Source organism: Salmo trutta, chromosome 20 (genome assembly GCF_901001165.1).
Source record: "Salmo trutta chromosome 20, fSalTru1.1, whole genome shotgun sequence".
Lineage (NCBI taxonomy): Eukaryota > Metazoa > Chordata > Actinopteri > Salmoniformes > Salmonidae > Salmo > Salmo trutta.
In genome coordinates this window covers 38252598-38271072 of record NC_042976.1, presented here as the reverse complement: position 1 = coordinate 38271072, position 18475 = coordinate 38252598, and the positions used below count along the sequence as shown (strand labels likewise).

Below are 18475 nucleotides of genomic sequence, written 5' to 3'. Positions count from 1 at the left end.
GGATCCATGTTTCATCTCTTTCCTACCCTCAACCCACTTTGTTTGGGAGCAGGCGTAGAGACCTATCTTCATCATAATAGCAATCCTATTTTCAAAAGCATGTGAGTCTCCTGTTCATATTTCACAACCTCTGCAGGCTTTTGAAGTTGCATAGGCTATACACGATCGAGCAAAATAATAGGCCTACTCTCGATTTAGGCTACATTATTGCATACTAAATGTTTCTGATCAGTGATAGATGACCCAACTAATAGATGAGCTATACCACTTCCACTTATTTGCCCAGCCAGAAGCCATTTAACCAAATAGCCTATACAGACAGAGATTCAGTGAAACAAAATCACATGCTTGATTATCAAACAAGTCAGCCTTTTGGTCGGGAGTAGGCCTAGGCTACTACCTAACATGGCAAAATGTTCTAATAAACTAGACAAGGTGATCATGAGCAGCACTCACCTTAACTTAGCTAACATTTCCCCAGCCTAATTGTAGTCTCACCAATATCCAATTGGAGATTCAGTGAAAACAGAAATCAGACATTGAATGATTTATCAAGACGAGTCCCCGCGCTTGTTTCAAAGCAGCACGGTGGCGCTGTCCCAATCAAAACTGTGCTGAAATGATCATCTAGTTGACAACACTATGCATGGATTGAATGACTTTGGGAGTTTCACTAAGTAACGATTTGATACATGCCTTCAATTGCGTTAACCTACTTTATTCCAATATTTTTGTCATTCTGTGCTATTTATTCCCCCAGTAATTATTTATGGATCCATCCAGTATTGGTTAAGGAAACAGTGCATGCTTAGTGGTGGGCTATGCTAAGTTTAAAACTGCCAGAAGGATAGTAAAACTTGCGCTACCTAGCAACCAGCAAGAGTTTAATAGTGTAGTACGTGCCAATGCCGACTCAGCACGATTCATACTAAGCCGTAGGCAGAACTTTACATAAATGATCAAATAAAATAAAATGTTATTTGTCACATGCGCCGAATAAACCTTACAGTGAAATGCTTACTTACAAGCCCTTAACCAACAATGCAGTTAAAAAAATACAGATAAGAATAAGAAATAAAAGTAACAAGTAATTAAAGAGCAGCAGTAAAATAACAATAGCGAGACTATATACAAGGGGGTACCGGTTCAGAGTCAATGTGCGGGGGCACTGGTTAGTTGATGTAATATGTACATGTAGGTAGAGTTATTAAAGTGACTATGCATAGATGATAACAACAGAGAGAAGCAGAGGTGTAAAAAAAAGGGGGGGGCAATGCAATTAATCTGGGTAGCCATTTGATTAGATGTTCAGGAGTCTTATGGCTTGGGGGTAGAAACTGTTTAGAAGCCTCTTGGACCTAGACTTGGCGCTCCAGTACCGCTTGCCGTGTGGTAGGTTGTTTGGAGGAAATAAACATGTACGCTTTCATACTGGCAATACCTTTTAGTCTTCCCTGTGGCTCAGTTGGTAGAGCATGGTGTTTGCAACACCAGGGTTGTGGGTTCGATTCCCACGGGGGGCCAGTACAAAAAATGTATGCATTCACTACTGTGAGTCGCTCTGGATAAGAGCGTCTGCTAAATGACTAAAATGTAAATGTAAATGTATATGAAGAAAAGGCTTAAAAGGTTTGATGATATTGTAAAGTTGGTGAAAAAACATCTTAGTATGAAAGGGATATAAGAGCTGGAAATTTGAGCTTGTTTAGGTGGGATGGAGTTTTGGGCTGCCTGGTGACATCAATTAGTTAATAGGCCAATAAAAAAGAGAGTTCCAAACCTCTTTGTCAATAACAGCTAGTTTTCAGTTTTCACCACCCCACTCAGACCAGTCCCAGACAGTCCTAGCAACATTTTTCCTTGAGAAAATGCTCTTTGCTAAGAAGCAATTTTTCTTATTTTTTTTTTTACAATTTTAATTGAAAACACAACATAATCCCTACCAAATCCAAAACATTGTTTCAAATGTTATCGTATTTTAACACTTTTGTTTATTTTTCCTCCTCAGGATCACTTTTTGCCACCTCCCCTTCCAGAGTAAATGGCTGTACGTGGGCACAGAGCGTGGCAATACACACATCGTCAACATCGAGTCCTTCGTTCTGTCTGGATACGTCATCATGTGGAACAAGGCCATAGAATTGTGAGTTGAATCATCTAACATACACAAATGTTCAATAATCAATGATAACCTAATGATGACGACTACTGTAGGATGACTTTGAGCTGAGAGCTGTTATGAAGTTCTTGTTGTGTGGGTGATAATATTATGAGGATTGTTGTAATGATGATGACCATAATGATGATAATGTTCTATTCTATTTTCTACTGAGTTCACGGCAGTGACAATGCTCGTGTTGGGTGGATGATAATATAATGATCATGATGATGATGATGATAATGACATGTCACGTTCGTCATAAAAATGATCGGACCAAGGCGCAGCGTGAGTAGCGTTCCACATAATTTATTATAATGTGAAACGTAATGCAAATACAAAACAAATAAAGAATAGACGAACCGTGACTATAATACAACTATACATAAACAATATCCCATAACCCCCACAGTGAAAAACAAGCTACTTAAGTATGATCCCAATAAGAGACAACGATTACCAGCTGCCTCTAATTGGGAATCACACCAATCACCTAAACATAGAAAAACTAAACTAGGACCCCACATAGAAAATAACAACTAGAAAAAAAACCTGTCACGCCCTGACCTACTCTACCATAGAAAATAAAAGCTTTCTATGGTCAGGACGTGACATGACAGTGACTAGCCAGGCAATTTGGGCCACAGAAGGCCTGGTATTTAGTTAGTTGAAGCCATAGACCTATATTTACAGAGTTGGGCCAACTTTTCAAATGTTGAAAATTGTTCTGATACCAGAAATTCAGTTACATAGCATTGTTTGAATATTCCCTGTGTAATGTTAATGGGGGTGCTAACATGGCTGCCATGTAATTTTGTAGTGTAAATGCATCATAATGCAGAAACCTCAATGTCCCAAGTAACTCTCTAAATACAGTTGAAGTCGGAAGTTTACATACACCTTAGCCAAATACATTTAAACTCAGTTTTTCACAATTCCTGACATTTAATCCTAGTAAAAATGCTCTGTCTTAGGTCAGTTAGGATCACCACTTTATTTTAAGAATGTGAAATGTCAGAATAATAGTGGAATGATTTATTTCAGCTTTTATTTCTTTCATCACATTCCCAGTGGGTCAGAAGTTCACATACACTCAATTAGTATTTGGTAGCATTGCCTTGAAATTGTTTATCTTGGGTCAAACGTTTCGGGTTAGCCTTCCACAAGCTTCCCACAATATGTTGGTTGAATTGTGGCCCATTCCTCCTGACAGAGCTGGTGTAACTGAGTCAGGTTTGTAGGCCTCCTTGCTCGTACATGCTTTTTCAGCTCTGCCCACTAATTTTCTATAGGATTGAGGTCAGGGCTTTGTGATGGCCACTCCAATACCTTGACTTTGTTGTCCTTAAGCCATTTTGCCACAACTTTGGAAGTATGCTTGGGGTCATTATTCATTTGTAAGACCCATTTGCGACCAAGCTTTAACTTTCTACTGATGTCTTGAGATGTTACTTCAATATATCCACATAATTTTAATTCCTCATGGTCATCTATTTTGTGAAGTGCGCCAGTCCCTCCTGCAGCAAAGCACCCCCACAACATGATGCTGCCACCCTCGTGCTTCACGGTTGGGATGGTGTTCTTCGGCTTGCAAGCGTTCCCTTTTTCCTCCAAACACAACGATGGCCATTATGGCCAAACAGTTCTATTTTTGTTTCATCAGACCAGAGGACATTTCTCCAAAAAGTATGATCTTTGTCCCCATGTGCAGTTGCAACCGTAGTCTGGCTTTTTTTATGGTGATTTTGGAGCAGTGGCTTCTTCCTTGCTCAGTGGCCTTTCAGGTTATGTCGATATAGGACTCGTTTTACTGTAGATATAGATACTTTTGTACCTGTTTCCTCCAGCATCTTCACAAGGTCCTTTGCTGTTGTTCTGGGATTGATCTGCAATTTTCGCACTGAAGTACGTTCATCTCTAGAGACAGAACGCGTCTCCTTCCTGAGCAGGATGATGACTGCGTGGTCCCATGGTGTTTGTACTTGCGTACTTGTCACGTCCTGACCAGTAAAAGGGGTTATTTGTTATTTTAGTTTGGTCAGGACGTGGCAGGGGTGTGTTTCTCTTGTGTTGCAGTTTTTTGGGTGGTATTGTTGTATGTTTTGTATTTCTATGTTCGTATTTCTAGTTGTTCTCTTTCTATGTTAGTTTTGGGAACGACCTCCAATTAGAAGCAGCTGGTTGTCGTTGCTTCTAATTGGAGGCCATATTTATATGGGTTTATTTTCTCTTGTGTTTGTGGGTGGTTGTTTCTTTGTATAGTTGTAGTAGCGTACAGGACTGTCCTTCCTTTTCTTTAGTGTTCACGGTTTAATAAAAATATAAGTATGGACACTTACCACGCTGCATATTGGTCCGATATTGATTTCTCATCAGAAGACGAAGCTTATGACAGTACTATTGTTTGTACAGATGAACGTGGTACCTTCAGGCATTTGGAATTTGCTCCCAAGGATGAACCAGACATGTGGTTGACAAGGCATAGTCAACTTAGTGTATGTAAACTTCTGGCTCACTGGAATTGTGATACTGTGAAATAATCTGTCTGTAAACAACTGTTGAAAAAATGACTTGTGTCATGCGCAAAGTAGATGTCCTAAACAACTTGCCAAAACTGTAGTTTGTTAACAAGAAATTTGTGGAGTGGTTGAAAAACGAGTATTAATGACTCCGACCTAAGTGTATGTAAACTTCCGACTTCAACTGTACATGGCTCTGGTGGAAGCTATCGTTATAAGCAGCACCTGGTATGCTGACCAGAAGGAACAGTCATACAGTGTAACAATCATTTATAAAACCGGTAGTGTTTGGATCCTGAATGCTGATTGGATGAGCAGCATTCCAAGCTGTGCTATTTTGGCCATTAGACACATCTATGCCTGCTAACAGTTCCCTCTGAAAATCATCACTGAGTCTCCATCAGAATATCATGTTCATGTTACTGTCCCAATCATTTCTTGTATTTATCTCAACTCACACATTATTTCCCCTTGTTTCCAGCCTGGTATTTAGTTTGGTACAGCGGGGTTAATATAAGCCTAGCATTTAGTTTGGTACAGTGGGCATTAATGTAAGCCTAGCATTTAGTTTGGTACTGTAACGGTTGTCGTCGGGAATAGAGGACCAAAACGCAGCAGGAATGTGGATGCTCAACTTATTTATTTTTAAATAAAGAGAACACCAAAATAAACCGAAAAACACACAAACAAAACAGTCTTGTCATGCTCACACCAGCAAAACAATCTCCCACAACACTACACCAAACAATTACCCATATATAGGACTCTCAATCAGAGGCAACGAGAAAGCACCTGCCTCCAATTGAGAGTCCAACCCCCCATTAACCTACACATAGAAATACCACAAACCAGAAAGAACATAGAAATACAAAACATAGAACATAGACCAAAACCCGGAAATAATAAATCAAACACCCTACTACATAAATCACCACCCCGAACCACAAAGAAAATACCCTCTGCCACGTCCTGACCAAACTACAATAACAAATAACCCTTATACTGGTCAGGACGTGACAGGTACAGCGGGGTTAATATAAGCCTAACATTTAGTTTGGTACAGCGGGGTTAATATAAGCCTAGCATTTAGTTTGGTACAGCGGGGTTAATTTAAGCCTAGCATTTAGTTTGGTACAGCGGGGTTAATATAAGCCTAGCATTTAGTTTGGTACAGCGGGGTTAATATAAGCCTAGCATTTAGTTTGGTACAGCGGGGTTAATATAAGCCTAGCATTTAGTTTGGTACAGCGGGGTTAATATAAGCCTTGCCTGTTCTACCTCGGAAGCAATGTGTCACGTTTTTACTTCGATCTCTGTAGTACTACCATACGTAGAGTGAACGGTGCCCAGATGAGACGAGACAGTCAAAATCACGTACTGTATCAACGTCATGATCATAGGCATATCCAAATGACAATAGAAAAAAGCTAAAGCAAACGAAAATGTAGACTAGGTTAGCTATCTAGCAAGTGACAAGAACGTTATTCAGCCTGCACAGCAGATTTTGTTTAGAACTGAGGACCAGTCCTTTTGCATAGTAACTATTCAGAAAGAATTGAAGACCAGGTTGCGTCTGTAGCAACGTGATCAAAAACAACCAGATTTTTATCCGGACTATATCATCTGATGGAAGAATGAAATTGTATGAATTGACATGTCAAAATAACTTTTTAATGAAAATATGTAATTCATTGTTATTTTAATATGTTGGTAACATTTTTATGAAGGCAATAAATCGCATCGGGCCGAACAACGGCATTTACCTGTGACTGTATTCATGACACAGCACTGCCTCTTGGGCCTTATTGCCTAAGTATTAGACACAAGTGGTTCTGTATGGCTCAGTCAGTATAGCGGCAAGGGTCATGGGTTTGTTTCCCGCTGGGGCCATACTTACATAAAATGTATGCACACATGCTTTAGATGAAAGCATCTTCTAAATGTATTATTATAAGTGACATGTCCAGACAGAGCCTTCCTAGTGCAATGAGTCTCTTCCCTGTCACACACAGGAAGTCAGTTCTGTAGGCTTCATTCACCTATGCTTTGTCCCTCGGGTGTTAGTCTGACATGCCCTCCACTGTAGTGTCAATCACGCTTCCCTCTAGTCCCATCCACCGAGGCGGCTTTGTGCCTTGACTTGACAGTGTTAGCCAAAGCAAGCAGACTGGATTTCAACGGGTGGGCCGTCTGTCAGTCGCTCCAATGGCAGGCTCAGGAGTCTACTACCACTGGGTGGGAGCTAACCAAACATATATCCGATTCCTCCTGCTTAATTGGAATGTATGTTAAATATTATCATATATTATACCACAACATTGTTGAGTACTAGTTTCTGATTGGCTCATTTCTAGTGTGCATTATTTCTCTGTAATACATGGCAATAACCAACAGTGTTGTCAAACATTCATATGTTTGGCTGCCTTTGAAATCAAAAATCTAATTGAAAACATTATTGGCATTGTTCAATATTCGATTTTCAAAATAGCAAGCTAAAATTTAGGAGGACTGATGGTTTGGTTAGCTAAGCTAGCATGTCTGTTTGTTTAGTTACCAATGCAACTACAACAGCTATCTAGTAAACTTGCTAGCTACTTCAGTTGATGTTGAACACAGTTATATTGGCAAAATAACACATTTCTAGCTGCGAATGTGGTAAATTATAGCCGTGGTATAAGAGAGATAACCGACACGGGGCTTCATGCGTTCTCTGAAAATAATGCAACTCTACAGAAGGTTGGCGCCACTCCACTGTGCGTTGTGGCACATACCTTTCACATCGTGCATTATTTTCCAGAGAGCACGTAGCCCCTCGTTGATTATCCCTTACATGGTCGTCAGCAGTTGTTGACGTTGGTATCATTCATTTGACCTTTGAGTCATTTAGCAGACAGTCCTATCCAGAGTGACTAGGGTTGAGTGCCTTGCTCAACACCTAGTAAGCTCGAGATTTGAACCAGTGACCTTTCGGTTACTGGCCCAACACTAGCCCTTGTTCTATCCTGAAACCTCTTACACTGCCAGGTCAACTCATTTGTCAACTAACCCTAGCTGAAGGTTTGGCAAACTAACTTTGCTCACTACACCATGCCAGTGTTAGATGGTGCTCATGCAATAACTACGACTACTTTTAACATGCGTTAAGTGGGTTTTAAAAAGTAGCTCAATAAAAGTTGAACAATAATGTTTGGTCCTCATCAGCGTGTTTAAACAGAGCCAATGAAGCCTGTATTTTCTGACTGTGCTGAACTGCTTTCCACTCAGTATATATGAAGATGAGTCTCACACACGCACGCACGCACACTGTGCTCCTTCACAGGGAAAGCATCAAGCATGCCCCTAATGGAAATTAACTGCAGAGGGGAAGGAACGAGGTTTGTTTTTTCCCTCTCAGTCATGCTCGAGGAGGACGGAGGTGTGTGAGGAGCTGGTGCGTGTGTGTGTGTTTCCATATGCGTATAGTGGAACTAAATAAAACTTTGCACAAGTATTAAATTGGAACAGCAAAACCCATATCCCCAATGTTTATTTTCATGACTTTTACCATATGCACTTTCAGGCTTAAAGGCCCAGTGCAGTCAAAAATGCGAACCCCTGTGTTTTTTAAATATATTTCCACACTATGAGGTGTAGGAGCTGTTTGAAAAGCACCTGAAATCTCAATCTGTTTTGGTAGGAGGGAGTTTTGGCCTAGCTGGTGACATCATCAGGCGATAAATTAGTTAATCGACCAATAAGAAAGAGAGTTCCAAAACTTTCCAATAAGAACAAGTTTTCACTTTCCCCCTCCTGACTCAGACCACTCCCAGACAGTCCTAGCAAAATTGTTGCTTGAGAAATTACTCTTTGCTAAGAAGCCATTTTTGTTTCTTATTGACCATTTTAATTGAAAACAATCACAGTAAGATACTTAATATTAATTGTTACAGAGAAATGTATCAGGGATCAAGGTAAGACCCAGATGCAGACTATCGAATTAACACTGTTTATTTTAGCAACGGGCAGGCAACGACAAGTCAAGGCAGGCAGGGGTCGAGAATCCAGAGTATAGGGGCAAAGATACAGGATGGCAGGCAGGCTCAGGACAGGCACAGTAGTCTGGCAGGTGGGCTCAGAGACAGGACAGGCAAGGGTCAAAACCAGGGGGGCAAGAAAAAGAGAGACTGGGGAAAAGCAGGAGCTGAAAAACGCTGGTTGACTTGACAAACAAGACGAACTGGCAACGGACAAACAGAGAACACAGGTATAAATACACAGGGCATAATGGGGAAGATGGGCGACACCTGGAGGGGGGTGGAGACAATCACAAGGACAGGTGCAACAGATCAGGGTGTGACAGAAATGATTTAATATTAAGATTAAAACGACTGCATTGGACCTTTTTTAAATTGAGGTGGAGGATAAGTTATTATACAGATTTTCAGCTCAACACACACACACGCACTAAGACACACATAACTTATTTCAAGTGGAGCTTTTCTGAGTAGGACTCTTTTCCTAAAAGAGTGTAAGCCCGTACCAAAACACTCATTACATGATGTGTGTATCTCCCTGCCCTCCTGAGTATTGACTGAGCAGTGAGGCACTTGTGATCCAAAATGAATTTGCTTTTCCATTATCAGAAGTGGGAGACACGGCAAGTACACTGCATTAATCTCGATAGAGCTGCAATGCTGGCAGGAAGAGGATGTATCGGACACATAAACATCACACTAGCATGCTGTCTGAATCCCCCAATGGGTTGCAAAGACAATAGACCCAATTCATTCTGGCTCCTTGGAAGCAATCAATCACTCACAACTATTATCTCCCCCCCCCCCCCAATAAGTGTCAATTTAAAGTAAGTGCCTGCTGTCCTTTATTCACAGCTCCCAGGATGGGGCCAGAACCCCCTACTACCCATAATGCTCTAGTCTGGGTCTTTTCCTACGAGGCTTTAGATGTAGTGTCTGTGTAATAAAACCAGGGAAAGAAAAGCACAGCCTCAAATCAAAGAAGAAAGCGGGAAGCCTGATGGGAACAGAGCTTCATTAGGAAGACACAGGGGCTCCAACCTGACTCCTCATTGTATTTCACAAGACAAAAATGTCCAGCATGTTGTATGAGAAAGGAACACAAAAAGAAAAAGACTTGGCAAAGACGCTTTGGTGTGAGGAAAAGATAAAAAGACCGATCAGCTATTCAAATATGAGTCATATTGATGTCAGATTGTTATTTCAGAACGTTTACTGTTCTGTATATAGCTCCTTGTGCGAGGATTCAGTCTCTGATTTCCTATACCTTTGAATGACTGCAGTAATGGCTTGTATATTTCCTTAATGAGCCCATTATTTTCTAATTAGGCCTGAGTTTATCAGTCTAATGCAATCTCACTGGTTAACGCCTGCCGGTTTTGGCAGCAGCCTAAATTGAGACAGAAATCCCTGAGGGGCGGAACCCAGGCACACGTCTGATAACAAGAGACACATGCTACGTTTCCCCCCTCCTCTCCCCCTCTTCTTCCCACCTCCTTCTCCTCCCTCCACGTCCTCTTGCATGTCAGTCTTTTCACTAGTCAATCTAGTGAGGCACAAGAGGAGTAAAGCCTGACACCTAACAGGAAATGAGTGGAGAAGAACACATGGTTACCGCAGCAAATCAAAAAACGTTTTGGTCTCTTGTCTGTTGAAGTCGCTGTGCAGAGATACACATAAAAAATACTTGCACACAACAGAAGCGACGCCTTTCTCTCTGTGTGTGTGTGTGTGTGTGTGTGTGTGTGTGTGTGTGTGTGTGTGTGTGTGTGTGTGTGTGTGTGTGTGTGTGTGTGTGTGTGTGTGTGTGTGAGAGAGAGAGTGGGGCAATGACAGCTTTAGCAGAGGGAGTGTGAATAGCCATGATTCTACTCAACTTGGCTGGCTGGCTGGGGGACCAGAGGCTGTTGGGAAATTAGTTTGTCACCACCAACCAGGCTTTTCTCCAGAGAGAGAGATAAAGAGGAGAGAGTCCTTGGGAGAATCTCAATTGCATACACCTCGCGTCCTCTCTCCTAACCTCCTTCTCAAAACCCATTGGATCAGAAATCCAGAGGCCGTTCCCTTCTGACCTTCTCCTCCAATGGGCTTTGAGAAGGAAGCGAGGAGAGAGGAGCCAAGGAGTATGCAATTGAGATTCTCCCCTTTTGCGTCGACAGATCGAGGACTGTCGTTACTGCAGGGCCAGCAAATATTGACACAGGAGCGCCTAGTCCCAAAGCCCTGAGCCTCGTTCACCCAGCTCTGTTTCCTCCACTTTTCATGTTGATGTTAAGGCAACTTACCATCTATCCTCATCAGCTATAATACTATAGGCCATCCGGTGAATAGAGATTTTATTTATTTCTTTTATTTCACCTTTATTTAACCAGGTAGGCCAGTTGAGAACAAGTTCTCATTTACAACTGCGACCTGTCCAAGATAAAGCAAAGCAGTTCGACATACAACAACACGGAGTTACACATGGAGTAAAACAAACATAGTCAATAATACAGTAGAAAAATAAGTCTATATACAATGTGAGCAAATGCGGTGAGATAAGGAAGGTAAAGGCAATAAATAGGCCATGGTGGCGAAGTAAATACAATATAGCAAGTAAAACACTGGAATGGTAGATTTGCAGTGGATGAATGTGCAAAGTAGAAATACTGGGGTGCAAAGGAGCAAAATAAATAAATAAATAAAAAGGCACAGTACCAGTCAAACGTTTGGACACACCTATTTATTCAAGGGTGTTTCTTTATTTTTACTATTTTCTACATTGTAGAATAATAGTTAAGACATCAACACTATGAAATAACACATATGTAATCATGTAGTAACCAAAAAAGTGTTAAACAAATCAAAATATACACTGCTCAAAAAAATAAAGGGAACACTTAAACAACACAATGTAACTCCAAGTCAATCACACTTGACAATACATTTCACATGCTGTTGTGCAAATGGAATAGACAACAGGTGGAAATTATAGGCAATTAGCAAGACACCCCCAATAAAGAAGTGGTTCTGCAGTTGGGGACCACAGACCACTTCTCAGTTCCTATGCTTCCTGGCTGATGTTTTGGTCACTTTTGAATGCTGGCGGTGCTTTCACTCTAGTGGTAGCATGAGACGGAGTCTACAACCCACACAAGTGGCTCAGGTAGTGCAGCTCATCCAGGATGGCACATCAATGCGAGCTGTGGCAAGAAGGTTTGCTATGTCTGTCAGCGTAGTGTCCAGAGCATGGAGGCGCTACCAGGAGACAGGCCAGTACATCAGGAGACGTGGAGGAGGCCGTAGGAGGGCAACAACCCAGCAGCAGGACCGCTACCTCCGCCTTTGTGCAAGGAGGAGCAGGAGAAGCACTGCCAGAGCCCTGCAAAATGACCTCCAGCAGGCCACAAATGTGCATGTGTCTGCTCAAACGGTCAGAAACAGACTCCATGAGGGTGGTATGAGGGCCCGACATCCACAGGTGGGGGTTGTGCTTACAGCCCAACACCGTGCAGGACGTTTGGCATTTGCCAGAGAACACCAAGATTGGCAAATTCGCCACTGGCGCCCTGTGCTCTTCACAGATGAAAGCAGGTTCACACTGAGCACGTGACAGACGTGACAGAGTCTGGAGATGCAGTGGAGAACGTTCTGCTGCCTGCAACAATTTTGAGTGTGACTCCAAATCCAGACCTGCATGGGTTGATAAATTGGATTTCCATTGATTATTTTTGTGTGATTTTGTTGTCAGCACATTCAACTATGTAAAGAAAAAAGTATTTAATAAGATTATTTCTTTCATTCAGATCTAGGATGTGTTGTTTAAGTGTTTCCTTTATTTTTTTGAGCAGTATATATTATATTTTGCGTACTTCAAAGAAGCCACCCTTTGCCTTGATGACAGCTTTGCACACTCTAGGCATTCTCTCAACCAGCTTCACCTGGAATACCTTTCCAATGGTCTTGGAGGAGTTCCCACATATGCTGAGCACTTGTTGGCTGCTTTTCCTTCACTCTGCGGTCCAACTCATCCCAAACCATCTCAATTGGGTTGAGGTCAGGTGATTGTGGAGGCCAGGTCATCTGATTCAAAACTCGATCACTCTCCTTCTTGGTTAAATAGCCCTTACACAGCCTGGAGGTGTGTTGGGTCATTGTCCTGTTGAAAAACAGATGATAGTCCCACTAAGCACAAACCAGATGCGATGGCACATCGCTGCAGAATGCTGTGGTAGCCATGCTGAGTAAGTGAGCCTTGAATTCTAAATAAATCAATGACAGTGTCACCAGCAAAGCACCATCACACCTCCTCCATGCTTCACGGTGGGAACCACACATGCAGAGATCATCCGTTCACTTACTATGTGTCTCACAAAGACACGGCGGTTGGAACCAAATATCGCAAATTTGGACTCATCAGACCAAAGGACAGATTTCCACCGGTCTAATGTCAATTGCTCATGTTTCTTGGCCCAAGCAAGTCTCTGCTTCTTATTGGTGTGAAGCTGTCATCAAGGCAAAGGGTGGCTACTTTGAAGCATCTCAAATATAAAATAGATTTTGATTTGTTTAACACTTTTTTGGGGGGCTACTAGGTGATTCCATTCGTTATTGTTATTTCATAGTTTTGATGTCTTTTATATTATTATAAAATGTTAAAAATAGTAAAAATTACGAAAAACCCTTGAATGAGTAGGTGTGTCCAAACGTTTGACTGGTACTGTACCTTGTGCAGGTTTTTCGTTCTGTACTTTCTGCACTCTGTCATCATGCCCTATCCACTTGAGGTGTGTCACATCAGCCTTTTAATTTTGTCATCACAGAACATGCCCACCCCCACTCACACACATACCACAAAGAGAGGGAAAATGACTAATGCAACCTACAGCATTTTATAATTGTCGCTTTTGTCTGGTGTCTTTCAGGAGCAATACATTTCTAATCCTGCTCTAAAGAAATGATTCACACCCTCAGCAGGATGAGGAACAGAAAATACCCTAATCCTTTGTGAGCCCTGAAGAAATAATGATTTTCATTATCTTTTCCTTTTCATTGCCAGACAAAGCGTGCTCATCTGAAAAACAAGCATAAAAAAAAAACGGTCATTTCACCTGAGCTCTCATGGTTGGATATTCTCTTTGGGAATCTCAATCGCATACTCCTTGCGTCCTCTCTTCTATCTCCTCGCCTCCTTCTCAAAGCCCATTGAATGAGAAACCCAAAAGTCCCTCCCATCTGACCTTCTCCTCCAAAGGGTTTTGAGAAGGAGGCGAGGAGAGAGGATTATGTAATTGAGATTCTCCCATTGTGTATGTGCACATTGACACAAGAGAATTCTGGGTATTGGTTGAATAATTAACGTCTCAGCGTAGACGGTCGAGGCCCTTTTCAGACGGGGCGGAATCTTCTCACCAGGATGTAGATATTTCCCCTGCTGGTAGCTCCTCGTCATCCCATCCCGCCGTTACCATGCCGACCAAGGAAAGCCAACCTAAACCTGCCGGCCCTGTGAAGCTTCTACAAAGGCTTGCAGTGTATGTGTATGTGTGTGTGTGTGTGTGTGTGTGTGTGTGTGTGTGTGTGTGTGTGTGTGTGTGTGTGTGTGTGTGTGTGTGTGTGTGTGTGTGTGTGTGTGTGTGTGTGTGTGTGTGAATGCGTGTGAGTCGGCGAAAAGGAGGACACTCGGACGGACAGATTGGTGTGGTGACCTCTCCCCCAGGGGAGCCACGTTTTTACCATGGGTGCCAAACCCAACACAGACAAATCTAAGGGTGTTAAAACTGTTGGAAATGATCTCCAGAGAGAGAACCTGGGTGTTTCCTTTGAGACTCAGTCTGCTGTACTCCCGCAGAACCTCTTTCAAGGATTATAATGAACCAATTCAGGTTCAGAAAACTTTAATTTCCTCAATGAGGCAATTCATTTTGCAGCAACACAATACCTATATGGTGAAATCAAACAAACAACAACCAATAGCAAAGAGTATTTAAAAGCGAAGAAGGCTGAGGAAGTGCAATTTCATAAAAATGTAAAAGGGGTATAGAGATGTGAAGCCTAAAAGAATCAGCAGAAATAACACAAACTAATGTCTTTGTAATGAATTGAGAACATGTGTTTTTGTAATGGCTTATAATAGATGAGCTCACCAGCCGACAACAACAAACCCACTGGGTTCTAGCGTTGCCATGGCTCCCCGGGACCTGCCAGAGCACAAGGTGTCTGTGTGTTTCCCGACAGCGGTGGTAATTTGTGGCCAGTCTCCTCTGATTGGCTTTGCCTGCCTCTCTTTGTCTGAAGTCGGCAGCTGTAAGGCTGTGATTCTGCCTAGGCTAGCGCCGCGTGGTGATAGCCAGGGTCAGGCCAGTCCAGGTCTCTCTCTGTCTGTCTGGCTGTTGTGTGAAGTGTTTACATTGCACTGTTTTAATGAAATGTTGCTGCTCCAGACGCTGAACCCTGAGTAGCCAATGAAGCAACTCTACGCAGTTCATACCCTGCAAAGCTGTAAGGACTCCGAGTCCCTTCTTTCTCTCAAGTCAATTCAACACAACCTTTACTTTGCAATATCAACGTGGGGAAAGCGCGTTTCAATCTCACTTTCCTTCACCTAGACCGTGATTTATGAACCAATAATTTGTCAGACAAGAGAGTACAACCATGAACCTAACAGTGTGATTTATCGTCTTTATTCTATTCTATTCAAAGAGACACTGACCAGGCTGCAGGCGATATGCTGTCAAGCGATTTCCAGGCCTTCATTGTAAATATGAATTCATCAATCTGCCTGGTAAAATAAATGATCTTAAACCATGCCAGAGATCTTCTGCTCAGGAATGACTACCATCCAGGGCACTGTTGTTGCCAAGAAACAAAAGATCAGGGTTCAGGAGGACATAAACATTTTAACTGGAGTATGCTGGCACAGTCAACTGCCACTGTGCATTGTATAAGTAAGTAAGTGAGTAGCCTTACTCCTGTAAGTAGGAGCCTATCTCCTGTGTCTGTAGCGTGAGGCAGATTCATGTACGAGTACACCCCCTGGACAGGACTCTATTCTATCACAGGGCTTGTGCATTGTGTGGTGATGTCTAATAGTGAACGTCTGGTTGATTCTGGTGCTGGGTGCTGAAGGCCACTGGTCACTATGACATTCTGCTGGTGCTCTGTGGTCTGGAGCGTCTATCTATTTGGTACAGCAGATACAGAAAATAGATTCAGGTTAACTGGATGGCAGCCAGTCACACACTCCCTTGACTATCACTCTGAAACATCTGCACTCATGCTCATAACCTGATAAACATTTTCTCTCTCCTCCTCTTGTTCACAGAGCAACTAAAGCACATCCAGGGCCCGTGGTCCATCTGAGTGACAGCCCGAAGGATGAAGGCAAGGTGAGTAGGTGGAACAATAATACATCAAAAACTGCTTGCCTCCTCTTTCTCTCCTCTAGCAGGAACTCTGGTACACATGTTGTTAGGTTTGTTCTTTTAAATACAGGACTATGACCCAAAATGGCTCCCGAACAAGTTGGTAACACTCTCAGCATCACAGCTAGCCCTTGGGTCATTGCGTGCCCTCTGGTACTGGCTGTCCTCCTTGTCATCGTCTTTCAGTGGGGACGGCGTGTGTGTGTGTGTGTGTGTGTGTGTGTGTGTGTGTGTGTGTGTGTGTGTGTGTGTGTGTGTGTGTGTGTGTGTGTGTGTGTGTGTGTGAGCAACGCAGAGGGGTTTGGGTCATGAAGCGGTCGCGCCCGCTAAGATGATGGTCGGGGTTGTCGGGGCGGGTTGCCGGGGGCGCGGAGGCATTAGGGGGAATCGATTTGCCATGCAAGACCTGCTGGCACTCGATGTGCGTGGGCTGTTGGCGTGAAAAAAGTCTAAGATGCTGTCAGGAAAATAACAACACTTTAGCGAGAGAGAGAGGGAAGGAGAGAGAGAGAAATACGAGGGAAAATACAGAGAGAGAGAGCCAAACCACACGCACAACAACATTGAAGACTTTATGGAACACAAAGCCTTCACTATCTCATCCTAGAATATCCAAGGCCTGAGGTCATCTGCCTTTGGCCTAAAGAGCAGGAACCTGGACATCACCAAAGAAATCGGAAATACAGACATTGTCATCCTACAAGAAACATGGTATAGAGGAGGTGGACCCACTGGTTGCCCTCTACATTACAGAGAGCTGGTAGTCCCATCCACCAAACTACCAGGTGTGAAACAGGGAAGGGACTCAAGGGGTATGCTAATTTGATATAGAGCAGACCTAACTCACTCTATTAAATTAATCAAAACAGGAACATTTTACATTTGGCTAGAAATTCAAAAGGAAATGATCTTAACAGAGAAAAATGTCCTCCTGTGTGCTACCTATATCCCCCCACTAGAATCACCATACTTTAATGAAGACAGCTTCTCCTTCCTGGAGGGGAATATCAATCATTTCCAGGCCCAGGTACTAGTCTGTGGCGACCTAAATGCCAGAACCGGACTGGAACCTGACACCCTCAGCACACAGGGGGACAAACACCTGCCTGGAGTGAATGACAGCATTCCCTCCCCCATTCCCTCCCCCATATGCCCCCCTAGGCACAATTACGACAACATAACCAACAAAAACGGGTAACATTTTCACAAGGTCCTTTGCTGTTGTTCTGGGATTGATTAGCACTTTTCGCACCAAAGTACATTCATTTCTAAGAGACAGAACATGTCTCCATCCTGAGCGGTATGACGGCTGCGGGGGTCCATGATGTTTATACTTGCGTACTATTGTCTGTACAGATGAACGTGGTACCTTCAGGTGTTTGGAAATTGCTCCCAAGGATGAACCAGACTTGTGGAGGTCTACAATTGTTTTTCTGAGGTCTTGGCTGATTTCTTTTGATTTTCCCATGATGTCAAGCAAAGAGGCACTGAATTTGAAGGAAGGCCTTGAAATACATCCACAGGTACACCTTCAATTGACTCAAATTGTGTCAATCAGCCTATCAGAAGCTTATAAAGCCATGACATTATTTTCTGGAATTTTCCAAGCTGTTTAAAGGCACAGTCAACTTAGTGTATGTAAACTTCTGACCCACTGAAATTGTGATACAGTGAATTATAAGTGAAGTAATCTGTCTGTGAACAATTGTTGGAAAAATTACCGACTTGCCAAAACTATAGTTTGTTAATTAACAAGAAATTTGTGGAGTGGTTGAAAAACAAGTTTTAATGACTCCAACATAAGTGTATGTAAACTTCCGACTTCAACTGTGTGTTGCCTACCTACAGTATATACACTGCTGTCCCCTGTGAGGAGGAGGTAACCTTTTTCAGCAGTATCACACTACTTCCTGGAGTAAATCAAGGTGATGAATGTGCTGAGATAGAGAGACGGGCCGTTTTGGTTTAATTGGCAGTAACGCAGGTTTATGTGGTAGGAATTGAGACAGGTATGCATGTGAACGTGTGTGTGTGTGTGTGTGTGTGTGTGTGTGTGTGTGTGTGTGTGTGTGTGTGTGTGTGTGTGTGTGTGTGTGTGTGTGTGTGTGTGTGTGTGTGTGTGTGTGTGGCCCATGTGGGACTGAGAGTGGCAGAGTGAAGACAGGCTGTTTTCCACCCCACCTACTCTCCATTCCACAGTGTGTGATCTGTGCTTTCACAGTGTCTCCTCTCCTCCGTACAGGGGCCTGTCTTCTCCTCCCCTCCCCAGAGGATCCCCTCCTTTAAATACTCCTCTCTTCCAGGCTGCGCCACCTCTTCTGCTCTGTCTGTCTCAATGTGTGACACTGCCATTACCCTCCGCACCACCCTCTTAAGGTGTAC

The 18475-nt window shown here is 42.8% G+C and overlaps 1 protein-coding gene across 3 annotated transcripts in view; it reads left to right on the top strand.

The window, feature by feature from the left end:
• stxbp5l (syntaxin binding protein 5L) overlaps nt 1-18475 on the top strand; it is a 325027-nt gene that overhangs the window by 231571 nt on the left and 74981 nt on the right. For all 3 annotated transcript variants that reach the window (XM_029703158.1, XM_029703157.1, XM_029703159.1), the window contains 2 exons: nt 2009-2143; nt 15994-16057. In XM_029703158.1, coding sequence (XP_029559018.1) covers nt 2009-2143; nt 15994-16057 — 199 coding nt within the window. The remainder of the gene's footprint in view (nt 1-2008; nt 2144-15993; nt 16058-18475) is intronic.